We start from the raw sequence: 21585 nt of genomic DNA, 5'->3' as shown, positions 1-21585 counted from the left end.
TTGTCTATTCTCTCAGTGCCTCTAGTATTTTGAAATATTCCCACTACTTATTGCCTTATGTTCCAGTTATTATTGTACATATCTTACTTACCCCCTGGATTGTGAACCTAATGACTTATACATGTCTACACATAGTATTTAACAAATTTCTTGTTGAATTAATTTTATAGTGTTTAAACAGTCAGTTGTCAAATTACTATATGACAGTGAATAGAATGTTGGGTCTGGAGTCAGGAAGATTCATCTTACTGCAAATCTGAACTCAAACATTAACTAGTTATGTGACCCTGTCCAAGTTACTTTATCTTGTTTGACTCAGTTCAAAGGAGTTGAAAAAGGAAATGGCAAACCACTCCAGTTTCTTTGACAAGAAAAACTCAAATAGTAACACAAAGAGTCATACACAACCAAAACAACTGCAGCAATATGCCAAGCAGTATGTAGGCAAAGAAAGACAAAACACAGTATGTTCACCATCAAATGGAAAAGTCAACTTGCAAATAATTATATGTGTATAGAAATAGATATAATTTAAAGGGTGGATAACCTCAGCAGAAATGGGGAGAGGGGCAGGGAGAAAGGGACAACTTAGGAAAGGCCTGCTGCTGCAGAAAGTAGGATTTGAGCTGAGTCTCTAACGAAGTCAGGAAAGCCAAGAAGTGGAGGTAAAGAGGAAAAGCATTTATAGTGCCTTGAACAGAGTCATTAGGGTGCTGTGATAATAATAAAAAAAAAAAAAAAAACCTGATTTTTATTTAAGTCACAAGAATTTTAAGACTTCCTCAGTTATCAGTTATCACAACTGTTCTGAAGCTCAATTTCCTCATATGTAAAGTAGAATGCGGTAGGCCTCAAAGTGTGATATGAAGACCATTGGGAGTCCTCAAGAAGCTTTCAGAGAAAAGATCTCAGGGGTCAAAACTATTTTTATAATAACACGCTTTAATTTCAAATGCATTAATATCTACAAATATCAATAGATATAATCTGCATTAACAACAACAAGAAAAGCTCTTTAGAGAGTCTTCAATAATTTTTGAAAGAGTAAAGGGTTCCTGAAACCAAAAAGTTTGAGAACCCCTAGTGTAAAAAGAAATCACATCCAACTCTGCTCTTACTCTTCTACTTACTACCTATCCAGTCCTTATTAATTCATTAATTCGGCTTCAGTTTCCTCCCCTATAAAATGTGATCAGACTAAAATCCCTTCCAACTTGTTGCTTGTTCTTCCTTCTCCAAGAGGATCAGTGACATCAGGAGGTTGCAGGTGATGTCTTGACTTTTGTCTGAATCAGAGATGATTCAGGAAGGGCTATACAAAGTCATCAGCTTTACTCTCCTCCAGAGTCATGAACAGTTCAGGGTTAAGATAAGGAAAAGAAAACTGATGATGGCCCAGGAGACAGTGAGTGACCTTGACCTTTCCAAACTGAGGACTTTCGCAAATTCTTTGATCCCGTAATTACATGACAGCTCCTTCCAGTAGTTCTGAGATTCAGATGCGTGAGAAAACGAATGCAAAATAATTTGAAATTCTAAGGCACTGAGACAGAGAGGGAGGGGAAAAAAAACATCTCTTCAGTGCTCACTATGTTAGACTGGGGATATGAGCTGGGTACAAATGCAAAACAAGCAAGATACGGTCTACCCTCAATACATTCTAATGAGGAAAAATAACATAGAGAGAAATGCTGGAAAGAGGGGGGTTTGCTTTCAGCTTTAAATCTATCATCTAAGTATGACTACAGAATAAAGTCTAGACTCCATGCCTTATTATCATCAATAATAATTATTGTTATCCTGGTTAATGATTAAGTATTAGAATCCTTCTGATTAACGTTAATCAGAGGCAGTATCGGAATCTAAATCCGGTTAAGGATTGGTCTAAATTGGGGATTAGGCTTGCCAATTAATCAGTTCCAGGTGGCTCCCACTAGATGGATCTGTAGTTTCATTCAGGTATGATTATCTTCCTCATGAATTTCAGTGGAGCATTTTGAGTCTATGCTACTGGCCCTTTAAGAAGGTGAGCCAGGTGAGGCTATGACTCCGCCCTCTGCCGAGGCACCGCCCCCCGCCCCCGCCCTGCTTTTCCCGGCTCCTCCAGTCCGGGTGACCGGCCCTTGGTCCCGGTCCCGGCTCCGGCGCCATGGAGCGGCGCTGCCCCCTGGGGCTCGGGCTCCTGCTGCTGCTCTGCGCCCCGTTGCCCCCGGGGGCACCCGCCGAAGAAGGTACGGACTTCCCTCCGCCGCAGATCTTTTCTTCCCACCTAGTCTTCCCCTTCCCCCAACCCCCTCCCTTAGCCAGGAGTGCGGGCATTGAGGACCACCTGCCCGTCCCCCACCATCCTCCTCCACCACGCGCGCGCACACTCTCCTGTTCCGACCATTAGCCCCTGTTCCCATTCTTTACAGAGCTTCCTGCAGCCCCTCACACACCTTCCCCGTGACACACACTCCCCCACCCCCGGCAGCCTAGGCTATGGATTTGGCAGGCCAAACTTTGCTCTTTAACCCCTATGTGGTGACTTGCAGGAGTCAGTCACTCCCCTCACTCTCTCCACTAGCAACTAGGACCTTGGGGGTGGAGGTGGAGGGCTGAATCCGGGCCTGGGTGGGAGCTGGAAACTGAAGGGAGGCCCTGTGTGGGATCGTTTATTATGCGCTGACCAGTGCGATCTCCACGACCCCTGCATCTCTACTGGGAATCCAGATCTTCACCCTTTCCCAAACGTACTCCACCAACCGCTATCCTGATTGCGTGCAGTGAAAAAAGTGGGGCCTCCCTTTTTTTCCTGGACTATGAGATTCAGACCGCATTTCCTGGGCTCCTTATACCAAGCTTCCCCATCACCACTCAAACCGAAAGCCAGAGCCTATCAAGTGCCACTCTCATGCAGTCCTGCCATAGTTTATGGAATTACAAGTTTTTTGAGTTGAATCAAAGATCTGGTCCAGTTACAGAAGAGGAAACGGAAGTCCAATGAGACCAAATGATTTGCTGAAGAGATTGTTTTCTATCAGACCTTACACCCTAGCTAAATGGACTGTCCCCCTGGGGGCAAGGGTTATATATCCGGTCTATCATCTAGTTAATCTGGAATCTCCACCCCTGAATTCTTCTGGCTATGAACCCAGCAGAGGGTCCAGCATCCTAGCTCTTCATATATTTTGTCTTCTCTTCTCCTAAACTCTCTAAGGGTCTTGATAATGTGTATTTCACAGGCATGAATACTCCTCATTGCTAGTCCATGTTCTGCTTAAGAAAAAGGAGGTTTGATGGGGGGAAGGGTGATGAGAGGAAAGAGAAATTGAAAGGGGAGGAGGGAAACATCATTGCCAAGATGGTCTGACATCCCTCTTCACCCCCAGTAACTCTGCTAGACACCAGCACTGCACAAGGAGAGCTAGGTTGGCTACTGGACCCACCAGAGACTGGGGTGAGTACCAAGGGAGAGAGGGGCTTTTAGGACCAGGGAGGGCTCCAGACCAGTGGGAAATGGGACAGGCTGGTGGGTGGGGGAAGAAAAGAAAAGAGCAGGAAAAACTGGAAGTGTCTCCCAGGGAGGAGGCTGTCGGGTGTGTGTTGGGGAGGGGGGGAAGGGGGTGGAATAGAGGCTGAGTCAGAGCCTAGTGAGTAGGGTGGGGTGGGGGGAGCAGACTTCTCCCCATGGGAATTGTCTAAATAGTTTAACTTAGGTTGGCTCCTCCCCTTTCCTGTTTCCCCCAAATGAGGAGGTGGGAGGAAGGAGTGGATTTGCCAGCAGGAGGTGGTCCTTGTAAAGACTTTAAAGGATCTAAAATTTATGGGAGAGGGAAAGGTGTGAAAGAAAATCCTGGGCTTGTCTGATGGCTGCTGTCATGGCTACTCTTACAAAGGTTAAAAAAAAAAGTATAAAAATATGACATTTCCTTCCCTACCCCCAAACTCTTGACTCATGCTGCCCTCCCTGCCATCAAGTCCCCTGACTCTTAAACTCTTCATCATGCCATCCTTAGGGGGAATCATGCATTTTCTATGTACAACCTACCCTTAAGTCCTGGTCATCAGAGGAAAAGCAGGATCCTATGGACAAGGGCTAGGAGAGTCTTGGGGACTACATAGCTGGGAGAAGTAAAGCTTGAGAGTTTTATGTCTATTATGTTAGGGTGATGGAGCAGTGAAAACAGCAGGGAGTTTCGAGGGGTGCTCCAGCTGGCTAAAGCGCCTGGGTTTTCACTTTGAGTCTTTTCCCCTTTGAGCTTCATTGTTGTGGTTTTCATTTTATGGCAGCTACCTTCTCTAGTTTCTTAGGCGCTAGACTATTCATTCTAGCTTTGCTGTTCCCTTTTCTTCTGAGTGTTAGGGTCCTGGCTCCATTCTTTCTGCTCTCCCACAGTGTGGCCTGTAATTAGAATTAATAGACTAAACTATAATGTATCCTCCAGGAGGGGCTGCTTAGGAAATCCTGAATGAGACGTGCCCTAATAGGCGCCTTATCCCATAAACCAGCTAATCACCCCACAACTATGGTTACCGGCCCACCTACTGGTTCCCACCAGCCCCTTGAACTCCCGCCCCCTCCAAACCTCATCCCCATTCCTAACCCCAATTTACTCTTTCGTTAGCAACGAATTATCCTTAACTGAAAAGTAAGAGATTATTCAGTTAAACAGATCTGCAGGGAGTAGAAGATCAAGGGGAATTCCTCCTTCAGTTGTCCATCCCACACATACCCCCACCCCAAATTTTAAAATCAGTAAAAATAACCAGCAGTCAACCACCTGGCTTCCCAGGGTGCACTTGGGAAGCTGACAACTTAGCCGATTAGTGACGGGTACTTATTGCAAGTACAGAACATCTGTTTGTGTGCCCTGTCTCCTGTTTTGTTATTGCTGAAAATGAGGGGAGACATGTTGTAGTTAAGACAGTCTTTGCAAGCTCTAGCTGAGACTGTAGGAACTTAGCTAAGATGGCAACCCACCCGCCCCCTGTCGTGCCCACTTCTATGCCCGCTGCTTGTTGAAGTTCTCTCATAGCACACCAACTTATTCCCAGGGACCTCAGCCTCCTCCCCTATATTTTCTAAATCCCCAGAGTTGTTACTGTGGTCCTTCACACCTCCTCTTCCATCATTCCCATCACCACCACCACCAATTTGCCTTTTAAAATATAGTTTGCCACTCAGTTTACCAATCCCATCTACCAAAATTCATGTAGCCAGTTTTTAGTTCCTGAATCTGCAAAACAAACTCCTCAAATGTTAGGCAGTCCCACTGAGAGACTATTATTAAGTGTCCTTTTACCTGCGAGGATCCCCAACGTTACCGATGTCCTCATAGCCTTGTGATACGGGATAACCTTTTGCCACAAACTGGGTATACTGAACCTGCTCTTGATAAGCTGAGTCAGGAGCAGTGCAGCCGGCAAAAGAGGCCCTTTCTTCAGTGGGGTGGGATGGAGAGGGGGAACCAGTGACCTGGGCCTTCAATATTCTGCCTTGCAGCTTTATGGGCCCATCTAAAGCAGGGATGCATTTTGCTGCCTGGGTGAGTGAGTCTGATAGTGGGCCCTCCACTCCAATCCTTCTTCACAAATAAGAGTGAGAGGGAAGGGAAAGGTACACACTAACACCTTTCCTCTCCTTCCAGTGGAGTGAAGTACAACAGATGTTGAATGGGACGCCCATGTATATGTACCAGGACTGCCCAGTGCTTGCTGGGGGGGACACAGACCACTGGCTTCGCTCTAATTGGATCTACCGGGGGGAGGCCGCTTCCCGAGTCCACGTTGAGCTTCAGTTCACTGTTCGAGACTGCAAGAGCTTCCCAGGGGGGTCAGGACCACAGGGCTGCAAGGAGACATTCAACCTCTTCTACATGGAAAGTGACCATGATGTGGGCATCCAGCTCCGGCGACCCCTCTTTCAGAAGGTGCCATTATCCATCCTATTCATCCATAGTCCAGCAACTGACCCGTTTCATCAGCCTGATCTCCGAGATAACCCTGGCTACCAAAGAGAGGAGAATCATGAGACTGGTGGGTGAGGATACGGAGAACATGTCTCATGACTCCCTTGTCTTTCCAGGTAACTACAGTGGCCGCAGACCAGAGCTTTACCATACGGGACCTGGAAACTGGTGCCGTGCGGCTGAACGTGGAGCGTTGCCAGCTGGGCCGCCTAACTCGGCGTGGCCTTTACCTTGCTTTTCACAACCCAGGGGCTTGTGTGGCCCTGGTGGCCGTTCGTGTGTTCTACCAGCGCTGTGCTGAGACCATCCACAAGCTGGCACGCTTCCCCAACACCCTTCCGGCACCTGCGGGTTTGGTTAACGTGTCAGGGACCTGCCTGCCCCATGCCCAGTACGGTCCTAGCCCTTCAGCTGCCCCTCGAATGCACTGTAGCCCCGATGGAGAATGGCTGGTACCTGTGGGACGATGTTACTGCAAACCGGGTTATGAGGTCAAGGAGGAAAATGGTGTCGAAGGATGTACCGGTAAGGGTGTGAGGAGCGTTTGGGGGAGAGATCGCAGCTAGGGAGGGAGCACAAGACAATTCTCACTAGCCTTTCCAATTTTGTACCTGCGCTCTCCTCAAGTCTCCAACTATCTGCCTGTGACCATCATCCTCATCATTTCGTACCTGAATCTTCTCCTCTCACCTCTCCCACATCTCTCCCCTTTTCCCTCTCTCCAGTCCTATTTGCAAAAGACTTTGCAAACCTTAAAAAGAGATAGAAATGTGAATAAGTGTATGCTAGCCACTCTCCTCATCCTTACCTGGATCCTCCATTCTCATCATCAATATTATGCATTTTCATTTTCTTGCTAATTTATTCTAAACCCTGTGATTTCGTAAAACAAAGAGGGAGGATAGAAGTATGGATAGGGGACACAGACCAGACCAGGGTCATGTGGTCAATATGAAAGAGAGGGTTAGGAATAAGTACTGACTCTGTTGACTGTCTCTAATTTCCTTCTGAACTTTAGGTCCAGCCATTCAGTTCTCTATTATGTAGAGATAGGAAATAGGAACTCGTGTGTTAAAACTCTACCTTTCCCTGAAGTATTAAGATGACCAATAATGGTAGCTCACATTTATATAGCACTTTTTTTTTTGGGGGGGGGGGGGAGCAATTGGGGATTGGGTGATTTACAGGCTCACACAAGCTAGTAAGTGTCTGTGGCTGGATTTTAACTCAGATTTGGACCTATCTACTTTGCCACCCAACTACCCCATAATTTTATAGCACTTTAAGGTTTCCAAAGAAATGTGTATGTATACATATATATTATATGTATTCATATACATAACACATCATATTTCATTTGATCCTCACAACTCTATAGAGCAGTGGTTCTCAAAGTATGGTCTAGAGAATCCTGGGGATCTCTAAAACCCTTTTAGAGGATCTACAAATTCAAAAATAGTTTTTATTTCCAATATGGTAAATGTCTATAAATATAACCCAGATAAACAAAAACATTTTGGAGACATCCTCAATAATTTTTAATAGGCTAAAGATACTGAAAACAAAAGTTTGAGAAGCACTGCTGTAGAGCAAGTGCCATTAAGTCCATTTTACAGATGAGGAAAGTGAGAATCAGGTTAAGGAACTTGCCAAACTGGGTATATATGAATGAGACAAGATTCAAACTCATGTATCCCAACTCTCTTTAGTCCTTTATCCACTATATAGGCTTATTCCTTCCTGCCTCCCTATCAATCACTTATTAAGTCCACCATCTTCTACTGAAATGAAGCCCATACCTTCTCCCTCTTGGACTGTGGCAGTACTCTGTTAACTGGTCTCCCTGTTTCCAATATCTTTCCCCCTTCCAGGCTATCCTATATGCTTTACTACATCATAGCAGTCTTGCTAAAACCCAGATTTTGACTTGCCACTGACATACTCAGGAATGTCCAATGACTTTAAGATGGTGAAAGAAAATTCCAGACTCCTCATCCTGGTATTCCTTAGAATTCCTATCCACTTCCTCACCAAGCTGCTCCTAAACTCATGTATACGCTGGCACAAATGGCTGAAATCAACTTAACCTTCTCAGGATGTTTTTATTTAGACAGAAATAAAGGAATGAAACTGACAGCAAAATTTGGGGCCTCAGGTGGAAAAGGGAATTATCAATGATGTTAAAATCATACACTGTTAATAATCACCTACTCCACCTCTTGTGGAGGGATGAGGTATATTTAAGAAATGATAAGGTCAACATGACTTACCAGCTAGTCAGAATAATGGACTAGGAAACTTAGAGGTAATTTAATGAAGTCCAGTATAGCTCTAAAATTATTATTTACTCTTGAGAAAATAAAACCATATGTATAGAATTGCACACGTTTAACATATATTGGATTACTTGCTATCTAGGGGAGGAGATGGGGGAAGGGAGGGAGAAAAAATTTGGAACACAAGGTTTTGCAAGGGTGAATGTTGAAAATTATGCATGTATTTTGAAAATAAAAAGCTAAAAAAATGAGAGAAAATGAAGCTAGATTTATAAAAATGTGCTTTAGATGTAACTGTTCAGAAAGAAACACAATCGTCACAAAATAAGATTGATAACTGCAGCTATGTTTCATCCATAGTCACTTCAAAATTAGAAAGGATATATGTTCATCCCTTTCTATCCATTATTTAACTTTCCTGGAACTCTTAACAGGAAATTGCCCTCTAGGTCACTGAGTCACATATAGATGTTGTTGAATCATATCCGGCTTTTCCTGACCCCATTTGGAATTTTCTTGGCAAAGATATAGGATTGATTTGCCATTTCCTTCTCCAGCTCATTTTACAGATGAGGAAATGGAGGCAAGTAAGGTTGTGTGATTTGCCTGTACATTTCTGAAGAGTTTTATTCTTGAAAAATGATGTGTGAACTAAATTCATTCTTCTCTAAGAACTTCACAGAAAAGCTGACAGAATTACAAAAGTAGGGAGTAAGCCTCCTGGGCCTGAGTTTAATTTTGGAAAGTTTTTTGGAAGGAGAATTTGAAATGGCCCCCAAAGGATGAGTAGAATTTGGATAGGAAAGGAAGAGGGGGGAGATTCCTTCCAAGTAAGACAAAGGCGAGTCAACAAGCATTGATGTAGGACCTACTATGTACCAGGCACTGTACTAAACACTGAGATAAAAAGAAAGTCCCAAAAAATAATCTCTGCACTTAAGGACCTCACAGTATAACAGGTGAGAAGCAAGGAAGAAGAGGAATGAACCTTTCATGGTTGACTGATGTTGACCGGCCTTAGTGGAAGGTGCTTGGTGGAGAAGTAATAGAAGTTACTTCTGGACAAGTGAAATAGTGTCACGTTCTAGAGGGCTTTGATTGTCTGAGGAGTTTGGAGAGTCTGGTACAGTAGATAGAAGGTGGCCTGTAGAATTTGAGGATCTAGAGTCAAAGCCTTCCTCTGACATATTTTATTGTGTCACCTTGGATGAGACCCCTGACCTCCCCAGACCTCAGTTTTTTAAATCTGTAAAATTGAACCAACTTTCCTCTGAGATGGATCCAGCTCCACGACTTGGTGACCCAGATCCTTTCAGATCAGCCACCATTGTGACTCTCAAGAACAGTCTCCCCGGCCTACAAAAGTGACATGATCCAGAAAGCTGATGTTGGGTTCCTGTTTCTTCTCTTTAGCCTGCCTCATCAATTTCTATCGTGCTGAGATGGATACCTCCAGCTGCCTCAAGTGCCCTCCCCATAGCACAGCTAAGTCTGTGGGGGCCACAGTCTGCACCTGTGTGAGTGGCCACTACAGAACTCCTGGGGAAGGGCCCCAGGTAGCATGCACACGTGAGTGGGGTGGGTGTCCTGGGTGACTAGGGAGGGAAGGGTAATATGAAGGGTACCCCGGCAATGGTTCTCCCCGCTCCAGAACAACCAGGTAAATGCCCTGTCATCCCCTAAACCACAGACAAAATTTCCATGTACTCGGGCTACCACAGTTCTCTCCCACATTTTCTTCAGAAAACCTCCTAATCCACAAGGGAGTCTCCTTATTCAGTCATGACCCCAGAATGTTATACATCAGAGTTTCACTGGTAGGAGTGTCTTGATATTGGGGATTTCTACCATCTGATTTTATCTACCCTCCCATAGGTCCCCCTTCGGCCCCTCAAAATATCAGCTTCTCTCTTTCGGGGACTCAGCTTTCTCTGCAGTGGAAGCCACCCAAGGATTCCGGAGGACGGCGAGATGTGAGCTACAATGTTGAGTGTGCACAGTGCCAGGGAGGAGCCCCGGAGAAGGGGCCGTGCCAGCCATGTGGAGCAGAGGTGCACTTCTCTCCTAGCACCAAGGGACTCACCCTGCCTGCCGTTCGAATTGATGGCCTTGAACCCTACGCCAACTACACCTTTCGTGTGGAAGCCAGAAATGGGGTGTCTGACCTTGATCCCAATGGTTCTCCCAGCGCTACACTCAGCCTTAGCATCGGACATGCAGGTGAGGGCCCGTGGAAAGGGGATAGTCAGAGCAACATTGGGGAAAGAGAAATGAGGGAGGAGTGTCAAGAACCATTAAAGGTCAAGAAAAAGTGATGGAGGAGAAATCTAAAGTCCTCTGTTGGGCTCTCCAAGGTCTCTCCCCCTGCCAACATGCTGACTTTAACACTATTCAGAATCACTGTCCGGCCTGTCCTTGAGTCTGGTGAAAAGAGGGCCCCGACGGTTGGAACTGTCTTGGGCAGGGTCTCGACCTCGCAGCCCTGGAGTAAATCTGAGCTATGAGTTGCATGTGCTGAACCAGGTCAGAACTCACCCCTCCAGAGCTCCCCCAGCATCCAGGCCCAGCCACATCCCTAGTCCAGGGTGGGGACCCCAAATCAATTCTGTTCCTTCACTAAGTAAAAAATTCCCAAAGGATGAGGTCCTTCCTCCTGTATTGATGTATCAAAGCCCTTTCTCACCTGTTCTTATAATCACTGAAGCCCATACCACCACATAGGAGGAAGAGAGGTACCAGATGGTACCAGAGCCCAGAGTTTCACTGACAGAGCTACAGCCAGACACGACCTATGTGGTGCGAGTCCGCATATTAACTCCCCTGGGGCCTGGACCCTTCTCCCCTGATCATGAGTTTCGGACCAGCCCTCCTGGTGAGTAATCAATCCCCCAAGATTGATCATACATATGTGCAAAAATCTAGTGAGCCCTCTACACATGTGTAAACTATAGCCCACCCCCTCACCCCCCAGCCTTCCTGTGAGTGACCTCTGCCCACACAAAGATACCACCCTCTCCTTCATCAGGGACCCCTCTAAGAACACACACAACAGTTCCTGCCCCACCTACAGCTAGCAACTCCCTGTCAGGGACCACACACCAACAAACAGTGCTCTGAGGGCTCACACACACATACACAATCATTCTGTTGAATGGGATCTTCTCAAAAAATTCACACCAGCTCCCCCAGTGAGTTGGTTCTTTCACACAACTCATATACTCCAGTTTTCCAATGAAAACTCTCTTTCCAATAATACTAACAGTTAGTGAATGTATTACACTTCTAGGTTTGGATAGCCCTGTTATATAGGGCTCTGATAATAATAACTATTTTACAAATGAGGAATTTGAGGTGGGTTGAAGGGCATAAGATAATAGTATGTATCTGAAGCAGGATTCAAACAGACTCTTCTCGACTGGGTGTCCAGAATTCTGTGCACCGGCCTCCAAGAGTGATACCATAGTCCTAGCCTTTTTACTGAGTGAACTCTCTCTAAACCAGGGGTCCTCAAACTTTTTAAGCAGGGGGCCAGTTCACTGTCCCTCAGACTGTTGGAGGGCCGGACTATAGTAAAAACAAAAACTTTGTTTTGTGGGCCTTTAAATAAAGAAACTTCATGGCCCTGGGTGAGGGAGATAAATGTCCTCAGCTGCTGCATCTGGCCTGCAGGCTGTAGTTTGAGGACCCCTGCTCTAAATAAACATCAGCCTCTACAGCAAGGACCACATACATTCATCTCTCAGGACTTTGTTCTCTTCCTCCATCTGCATGAACATATATAACAGACCCAGAAATGATATCATAGCTAATATACAGATGTGATACATGTATGCATACAGACCAATCCTGCTTCAGGTGCTAAACCTGGATCTCACCCCCACAAACAGCTTCCAGGACATCACAAATAGTTCCCAAATGGATGGAGGGAGAGAGAGAGAGAGACAGAGAGAAAATAAGAGAGAGAACTCTGCTCAATGAATTTGTGATCAACATCATACTCATGTATCAAACTCTAATGACTGACCTTTCTCATGCTGGAGCCCTCCTATCCTAGGGATAGGAGCCCCTATCTATTCTCTAGATAGATGCACCAGTCTTCTTTCTCTATCCCCCACCCCACCAATAACTGACCCTTTCACAGAAATCATTCTCCTCTGCCTCACTTCCACCAGTATGGATTTGACTGTTAGTCACTCTGTTCCCTTCCAACTCTACAATTCTGCATTGTTGTGATTGACCACATATCCACATCAGTAAATACAGAATGGCCTTCCTTGTCTCTACTCATTAATCTCATCTTTTCATCCTTACTTTCTTGCCCTCCATGTAGTTTCAGGCTCCAAAATGCTTTATCTCAGTTCATTTGTCCTCAGTTTCTAAAGGCCTGTCTGGGGGAGAGATTGTGGCTGTTGTTTTTGGCCTGCTGCTAGCATTGGCTCTGATCCTCGGATTCCTGATCTTCCGCACAAGGTATGAGCAAAACAGACCCCCCCTCACCACTGACCTTCCCACTCACAGTTTCCATACACCATAGAAGTGATTCTAATTCTTCCTCCAGATCCCCGTACCCCTTGCTTCTCCCCTGATACCCAGTAAATTAACTCAGGTCAAAATCCCAGAACTACCCCTGCCTCCCAAGCACACACACTCATTTCCATTATCCCAGAAGAAGGCATATATCATACCACTGGGTTCCCAGAGAACAGACTTGTTCTCAAAAGTTTCTCTGGAAGTGTGAGAACAGAAAGATGGGAGTTGAGGAAGTGAAGGACTGTAACAAACTATCTTTTCTTTTCCTTTCTGCTTTCCTTAAACTGTAGGAGGAAAACAAAAAAGCAAAAAGGGCAACGAGAGTGTGCTTCTGATGGTGGGGATCGTGGTGAGTCAGTGATGGGGAGCAGTAAACTCATAGGAGACAATGAATCTGATGGGGACAATGAATAAGGCTAGGGAAAGGGATATAAGAATTCTAGAGTTTCTGAGACAGGGGGGAGGCTGACTTGAGATTGTCTCTTGGGTTCTCAAGTTTTGCTACTTAATTAAGTATAGCTTAATTAATCTTGTGCTAGTAGCACCAGGGTAGCTCTGGTGTAATTATCTATTAGTTGCTAGCTCTTTTGCACCCTCCATTACCCCTCCCTCCCAATACACACACACACACACACACACCTCTTCCATCAGCCCCAACCCAGCTCACCCCAGCTACATTGTGGGTAGCTTGTTGGGTGGGAGTACATGCCTTCAGGGAGAGGTATGGAGATGTCCAGCTGAGACAGATGGACCTTATCCCACTGACCTCATTAGAAATCCAGCCTTGGTCCTCTTAAAAAAAAAAAAAAAAAAGCAGGGAGAGGGAAGATATAATGACCCATCCAGCTGCTGAGAGCAGCCCGGGTTATGGGTCATCCTGGTAGGGAAAGTGGGGGAGGTATGAGTAGTGGAGGTGATTTGGACAGTAGACGGTAAAAGACAAGACGAATAAATTGGTGGGTAGGGGAAACTGAGTAATCCAGGCCTTCTGGTCGTTTTGCTATCTTACCCTCGAATTTACTGTTCAAATTTACATTAGAACATCAGAGAATGATGGTAAATTGAAGTTCCCCCCTCCTTAATCTACAAAGAGGCTGTTTGGAGGAAATCATAGTGGGAGAAAGGATAGAAAAAGCTCAGATCAGGAGTCTGTCATTTATTCTCTTTAACCCCCTTCCCTATTAAGTATCTCTAGCTTACCTCTCCTCATTTTCATCCCAGAGGATAAGCTCTGGCTGAAGCCCTATGTGGACCTCCAGGCATATGAGGATCCTGCCCAGGGTGCGCTGGACTTTGCACGGGAGCTCGATCCAAACTGGTTGACGGTTGACACAGTCATCGGGGAAGGTAAGCTCTTCTCTACCACCAGCTTATTCACTCAGTATCACTATCACTGAATAGCCCTTCCTATTCATCCTCAGCTTCCTCTCAGCAAACATCCACACAAATGTACTTGTGCCCTTCAAAACTACCCCTGGTGACATGAAACTGACTGTACTATCCTGCTTTGGCTCCCATCTCTTAAGGGATGGGGATGTTTTCTCTTGGCCATTATTTCAGAAATTTACCACCTCCAATCTAGGTGATTCAGTGGAGAAAGTACCAGCCCTGGATTCAGGAGATCATGTTCAACCAGTCTCAGATACTTACTAGCTATGTGACTCTGAGCAAGTCACTTAACCCTGATTGCCTCACCAAAAAAATCAGATAAACAAATAAATAATAATAGTCTCCCACATCCCTCCTCCGAATGAATTCTTTTAGCAAGAATAAGCTCTGAGGTCATTCTCCTTGAGAAAAACTGTAACTAAGCCATAGTAAGAACTATATATAATAAGTGTGTTCATTCTCCTTGAGAGAAACTGTAACTAAGCCATAGGAAGAACTATATATAATAAATGTGTTGAGTGAAACTTCCTTTAAGAAATTCTGGTAGTGAACAGCTTTTACAACAGAGTCCATTGAGTTTAAATCTGCAGTGAGGTAGTAAAGTAGATAGAGCACTGAAGTACGAGTCAAGAAGACACCTATTCAAATCCAATCACAGATACATTCCTGGCCGTGTGAACTTGGGCAAGTCATTTAACTTGTCTGTCTCAGTTCCCTGAATGTTAAAATGGGATAACAATAACCCCTGCTTCCCAGGATTGTGAAGATCAAATGCAATATTTTTAAAATGCTTTGCACATAATCTGATACATAATAGGCACTATATAAATGCTAGCTGTGATTTACTGTTGTTATTAACTTTTCACATATCATAAAAAGAAGAGCTCCCTAAATCCAGTCACACACTTACATTTGCCTTCTCTTTGTAAGGGGGTAAAATTGTAAGTCAGGTGAAGTTTTCTGCCTCCCCGCCCTGCCCCACTGCCCCTCAGTACATTTTAATCTGGGAGGGCACCTAGTCCAAACCCTTCATTTTTCCACAAGTAAAAAAACTGAGATCTGGAGAGGTCAAATGATTTGTGCCAGGTCATGAAAATAGTAAGTGGGAGAACTGGGTTCAAAACCAGATGCTCTGATTCCAAAGCCAGAACCCTTTCCATTGTACCATGTGGCCAGTGTTTTTCATTTGGATAAAACTATTAGCAACAATAGCAACATTTGTACTATATTTTCAAGTTTGCAAAGTGCTTTGCATGTTCTTTTACTTGATTCTCACAAATCCTATAATGTAGATTTGTTATCCCCATTTTACAGATGAGGAAACTGAGGTCAAGACTAAGTGAATTAATCTAGGGTCATACAGGTAGTCAGTGTTTTTAAAGCCTTTTATTTCTCATCAAAGGGATTTGGGGTATTAGTAAGCAATGTAGATAGATATGCAAACACACATACATATATATATTATGTGTGTATACAAACATATATAATGAAATTTATTGCTCATATAATCAGTTATCAGTAGGCAAATGGAAATATGTACACTTAGGGAGTATGTGTATAAAGAAATACCCAGGTCTATTGAAAAGACTTCCCCTGAATTAAAAAATGATTTAGTCCTAATGAGGATTATGAGAGAAAGGATTTTCATTAATATCTTTTGTTTCTACATTATCAAAATTTCTTCCCATATCCCCCAATCCTCAGCCAAAGAGCTATCCCTTATAACGGATATTTTTAAATTAAAAAAAAATTTAAAAATTAAGCAAAGACAATATATCCTCTCTCAAAAAAGTGACATTATATGCATAGACTTCCACCCAATAGCTAGTAAGGTTTGCAGAGGACTTTATATATTATCCTGATAATAATCTTGTGAAGTAGATGAGATTATTCCTATTTTAAAGATGAGGAAATTGAGGCAGGATTACACTAAGGCAATATTTCACTGAGGTCTTCCTGCCTCCAAGTCCATTGCTCTCTATGTCACCTAGCTCCCATTCTGAAGATCACCTGGCAGAATAAGATACCAGACACTAAGGTCTTTTTTCAAAGTAAACTGCCAAGCATTCCAACTCTTCTACAGACAGCATAACTCCATTGGGCTGGCCACGTTGTTTGGATGCCAAATGTCCATTTGCTCAAAATATTATTTTATGGAGAACTCAAACAGGGCAAGCATTCACAAAGTGGCCAGAAAAAGCTATCCAAGGTTTCTCTGAAAAACTTTAGTTTGTATGACATGGCAGACACTGGCACAGGACCACCCAGCATGGCGTGCCCTCGTCAGAGAAGATGCTGTGCTCATAAAACAAAATTGTATTAGCCCAAAGGAAGCCAAATTATGCAAAATTTAGAGACGCCACCCCCAGTGTTCATATGGCCTATTTGTGCCCGACCTGTGGCAGAGCATTCTGAGCTCGTATCGGTCTGATCAGCCACAGTCCCACACGCCGTAACTTGATTCTAACACAGGGATGTCATTTTGTCCTGTTCAAGTACAAAGGATAACAACCAACCATGTTATGCAAAAGTCAGGGTGGTGATGGTATACTGAAGAGCACCAATAGGTAGCTCAATAAATCAGGAAGGCTCATCTTCCTGAGTTCAAATCTAACACTGATTAACTACGTAACTCAAAGTAAGTCACTTCACCCTGTTTGCCTCCGTTTCCACATCTGCAAAATGAGCTGGAGAAAGAAATGGCAAATCATTCCAGTATCTCTGCCAAGAAAACCCCAAATGGGGTCATGAAGAATTGGACATAACTAAAAGACTGAACAACAACAAATACTTTTCTCAGTGACCCAGGATCTTGGCAAAGCGCCCGTCTGGTTTTGAGGAAGTCATCCCATATTGTTTTTGTGTCAGTAACAACTTATGTTATGCAAGAGTCAGCCTGGCATGCTCAACAGAGAGCTGGCCTCCCACAGCAAGGCAAGGTTCAAGTCCTGCCTCTGACATATATTGACTGTGTGCCCCTGAACAAATCACTTAATTTCCCATTGCTATAAACAATTCTCCAAGACTATAAGTTGAAGAGATGCCAATTATGCCTTGGTAGAGAATGTTCCCCACTAAAGTCACAGATCCATTCCCTATCTCTATATATAATATATGCAAGATACTGCTAGTGAGTGTAATAAATGACAAATTTGTCATTTAAAACCAACATAAAAAGCCTGATCTCATGTCTCCTTTCTTCCACTCCACCTCCAGGAGAGTTTGGGGAAGTGTATCGAGGGATTCTGAGAATCCCTGGTCAAGACTGTTTCACAGTAGCTATCAAGACTTTGAAAGCTACATCTCCAGATGGCCATTGGTGGAATTTCCTTCGAGAGGCAACTATCATGAGCCAGTTTAATCACCAGCACATCCTGCATCTGGAGGGCGTGGTCACCAAGAGTATGAAAGAAGGGGGTGTGGGAGGTTGGCAGGCATAAGGATTGGATCACCAAGAATATAGGGGTAGGGGAAAGGTTATGGGTTACCAGGAGTACAAAGAGAATTAACTAGGGGTGGAGGTTGGGTACAGTCACCAAAAATGGTGGGATGAAAAGGAATGGAAATGATGGCTGCAGTGAAGGGATTTGGGAGTTTGTGGTAAAGAGATCAGGATGAGATGGCTGATGGGAACCCTCTGTGCAAGACAGAGATTTTAGGATCTATTACATGAATGAAGCCATCTGTGATTTGCTTTCTGTGTCCTAGGAAAACCCATTATGATCATCACGGAATTTATGGAGAATGGGGCTCTGGATGCCTTCTTGAGGGTGAGGGGGATCGATCAAATCAATTGGGCTAGGGAGAGAGTGGTGACTAACGTCAGCCTTGTCCCTGCTTGTCTGCGTGGGAGGTGGGTTGGTTGGTACGGGAAGGTAACAGGGAGTTATCGGAGAACTGAAAGAGGAAAGAATAAAAGGAAGTTCTAGGTGATAGTCCCAGTTCCTGGGAAAGAAAGCATTGCTTATCTAGCCAAATGAGGCATTTGTAAGGTGCCTAGCATAATGCTTGGCACATAGTAGGTGCCTAATAAGTGTTTATTGCTCCTTTATCTTACTTCTACCACATCAGGCCCAGGAAGAACCACTTGCCCCTGGACAGCTGGTTGCCATGCTTCAAGGCATTGCCTCTGGCATGAGCCACCTGAGTGACCATAGGTATGTTCACCGAGACTTAGCTGCGAGAAACATCCTGGTGAGCCAGAACTTGTGCTGCAAGGTGTCTGACTTTGGCCTGACTCGATTGCTGGATAATGACCGCGATGGCACTTATGAAACCCAGGTCACATACCTTTGTGTTCCTCCCATTCTCCCCTGTCCCTACCCATATACAGGTTCCAATCCTTCTCACTCTCTTCTGAACTTGAGAGTCAGGAAGCCCTGAACCCAAAGTCGTCATCACTTAGGACCCTGGACAAGCTGGTATTAAGTGACTTGCCCAGAGTCACACAGCTAGGATGTGTTAAGTATCTGAAGCCGAATTTGAACTCAGGTCCTCCTAACTCCAAGGCCAGTGCTCTATCTACTGCACCATCCAGCTGTCCCCACGTCACTACTTTCATCCCTGTTACCCATTTCCTCATCTGTGGGGATAATAGGACGTCCTTTATAGAGTTGTTGTGAGGAACAAATGACACAACATGGAAGTGCTTTGCAAGCCTTAAAATGTCATATAATCATCATTACCTTTGTATCTTCTGCCTGTTCCAGGGAGGGAAAATCCCAATCCGTTGGACAGCCCCTGAAGCCATAGCCCATCGAATTTTTACCTCAGCCAGTGATGTGTGGAGCTTTGGGGTGGTGATGTGGGAGGTGTTGAGCTTTGGAGATAAGCCGTATGGGGACATGAGCAACCAGGAGGTAAGCCTAAGGACAATCCTAAAACCATTCTCAACTGATGGGTAACTTCTTGTCTCTCCCTTTCTATTCTCTCTACGATCTATATTCTCCCCCTCATCCTACCTGAGTCTCCATTATGTCTCCCTTGTTTTCCCACAAAAAATGCTTTTTTACCTGCTTTGGGACTATTGCATCTCTGATCTTTTGGGTCTTTCTTCCCCACATCACCATATATCATCTCACTCTTTTTCTTTATGACTTCTGCCTTCCTCAAGAATCCCATGCCTTTCCCACTACCACTGCCATTGCCCAATCCCTTTTTCTCCATCTCAGGTGATGAAGAGCATTGAAGATGGCTATCGCCTACCTCCTCCAGTTGATTGCCCTGCCCCATTGTACGATCTCATGAAATGCTGCTGGGCTTATGATCGAACATGCAGACCACGATTCCGACAGCTTCAAACACAGCTAGAACATTTACTTGCCAGCCCCCATACACTGAGAACTATTGCCAACTTTGACCCTCGGTAACCAATGGGGAATTCTAAGGGGGTGAATAAAGCTGGCTAGTCCAGTAATAGATAATACTCAGCAAGATTTACTGAGTGGAATTATATAGATCTACCTCAGCTCTCACATCTGTCCCTCTAATCATCTATATCATTTTGTAGATAAGTTCAGAAGTCAAATGATATGTCTGCCTACAGTTACAGAATTTTATACTGATGAGGTTAGGAAATGCACAGCAAACTTTTGAAATATAAGCTAAAAGTTTTTGATCATCTATGAAAAGCAGCCAATATCAGAGATACTTCTAGCAATCATAAATGTTTCTATAGACAACTACTGGATATGAATATTCATCTACCAGTGCGGCCATTTTCTTACAGAATTATAGATGTGAATCAGGTCTGTAATATATCATTCAGCTACACCATGAGTTAAACGGACGTTTGTGTGCTAGCCTGGAAACTTAACCACCCTTTAACACTGTTTCTAGGGAAACATTTTCCAAACAATCAATGTACAAACAAACTCTTGGAACACACCCTGTTTAAGTTGGGGACTGCTCGTCTATCTTTTTGGAATGTATTTGTCTTTTTCCTGGCAGGCTTACACATTCTAATGACTTCTGGCTCTAGCTAACAATACAGGAAAGTCCTTCATATGGAACATGGGTGTCAGTTGGGATAGGAAGAAGCAGAAATTGTAATTATAGAATAACAAAAACTGGAAGATCTTAGAAGTCATCTGATCCAAACACTTTACATCATCCAAGAATGTTCATCCAGCTTCTGCTTAAAGCTGTGCAGTGTTGGGGAGCTTCCTAGATAGCCCTTTTAAAACAACTTTTCATCATTATGAAGCTTTTCTCTCTATTGAGCCAAAACCTGCCTTCCTCTAACTTCCACTTTGAGGTAAACAAAATAATTTATAATCTTTTCCATAAATCAGCCTATCAAACAACAACATTGATAGATTACAAGCAACTTTCAGAGCCAAGTGGCCACACCACCAAAAGTCAAGAATACTTGACTTCACATTTCCTGTCATCTAAGTTCTGGATGCAGTAGCTGCTTGCAGGTCTGATGGGTCACCCAGTGTCTGCTTCCACTCTCCCTCCAGTGGTATCAACTCAGTAAAACTTTGAGGTTAGGAGAGGGCCATGATCCTTTTTCTCAATTGAATGTTGGCAAGCTATATACCATGTTAAAGATTATCCAGATTTGTAGATGGGTTATACAACATTTTGCCATTATTTTAGTATTTCACACATACACACATACTTGCTAGGAAGGGAACTAGAAAGCTGGAGTATATTCCAACAGTGCTGTATGAATATTCCACAGACATAAAATTGAGAGCTAATTATGAAATGATCAATAAAGGGGAAAACTGTAGAAAGAGCAGGGAAGGCAGGCCTTGGAATCTCCAGGAGCATGACAAGTATATTCCTCCTCTTCCTAGGGTTACCCTTAGGCTGCCAAGTGTAAGTGGCTCAGATGGGATTCCGTACCGAAGCGTCTCTGAATGGCTGGACTCTATCCGCATGAAACGATACATACTGCACTTCCGATCTGCGGGGTTGGACACTATGGAATGTGTCCTCGAGCTGAATGCTGAGTAAGCAAAAAAATGGGTACAGGGGAAGGGACAAGTGGACACTAGGAAATGGGTCCTGGAATGACTACTGAGGGATAGGTGTGCCAAGGAAGGGGCCCTTTGTGTCTTGGTTTCAGAAAATCAGTTCTTTTCACTCTTGACAGGGACCTGAAGCAAATGGGAATTACCCAGCCTGGACATCAGAAGCGAATTCTCTGCAGTATCCAAGGTTTCAAGGACTGATTTGTGGACAGGATAAATTTGAAACCCATCCATGATGCTTATTTTCAGCAGATCTTGCTGAAGATGTGATCTTTTTATGCCCCATCCCTTATTCTGGATCATGTATGTTTTTGGTGCTGCTCTTTCCCACACCTCCTATGGAGGAATTACACCCTATGCTTTGAGGGAGGAGGTTGTTGTCTTGTTTTATACTTGGAGACAGGTAGATAAGAGTTATGGGCAACAGCAAGAAGGGGCTAAGAGATGGGTTTGGAG

At 44.2% G+C, this 21585-nt stretch overlaps 1 protein-coding gene across 1 annotated transcript; it reads left to right on the top strand.

Moving 5' to 3' along the window:
- The first annotated feature begins 2084 nt into the window (after positions 1 to 2084).
- Positions 2085 to 21499, top strand: EPHA1 (EPH receptor A1). The gene is made up of 18 exons (XM_003771695.4): positions 2085 to 2231; positions 3372 to 3439; positions 5631 to 5912; positions 6068 to 6476; positions 9641 to 9796; positions 10103 to 10447; positions 10623 to 10750; positions 10949 to 11099; positions 12601 to 12697; positions 13048 to 13106; positions 13979 to 14104; positions 17363 to 17548; positions 17855 to 17916; positions 18218 to 18427; positions 18856 to 19005; positions 19318 to 19511; positions 20953 to 21108; positions 21252 to 21499. Exons 1-18 carry the CDS (start codon positions 2150 to 2152, stop codon positions 21328 to 21330), a joined length of 2940 nt encoding a protein of 979 aa, XP_003771743.1. The 5' UTR covers positions 2085 to 2149; the 3' UTR covers positions 21331 to 21499.
- Positions 21500 to 21585: the final 86 nt, after the last annotated feature.

Source organism: Sarcophilus harrisii, chromosome 5 (assembly GCF_902635505.1).
Source record: "Sarcophilus harrisii chromosome 5, mSarHar1.11, whole genome shotgun sequence".
NCBI lineage: Eukaryota > Metazoa > Chordata > Mammalia > Dasyuromorphia > Dasyuridae > Sarcophilus > Sarcophilus harrisii.
This window is presented reverse-complemented; position numbering and strand designations above follow the sequence as displayed.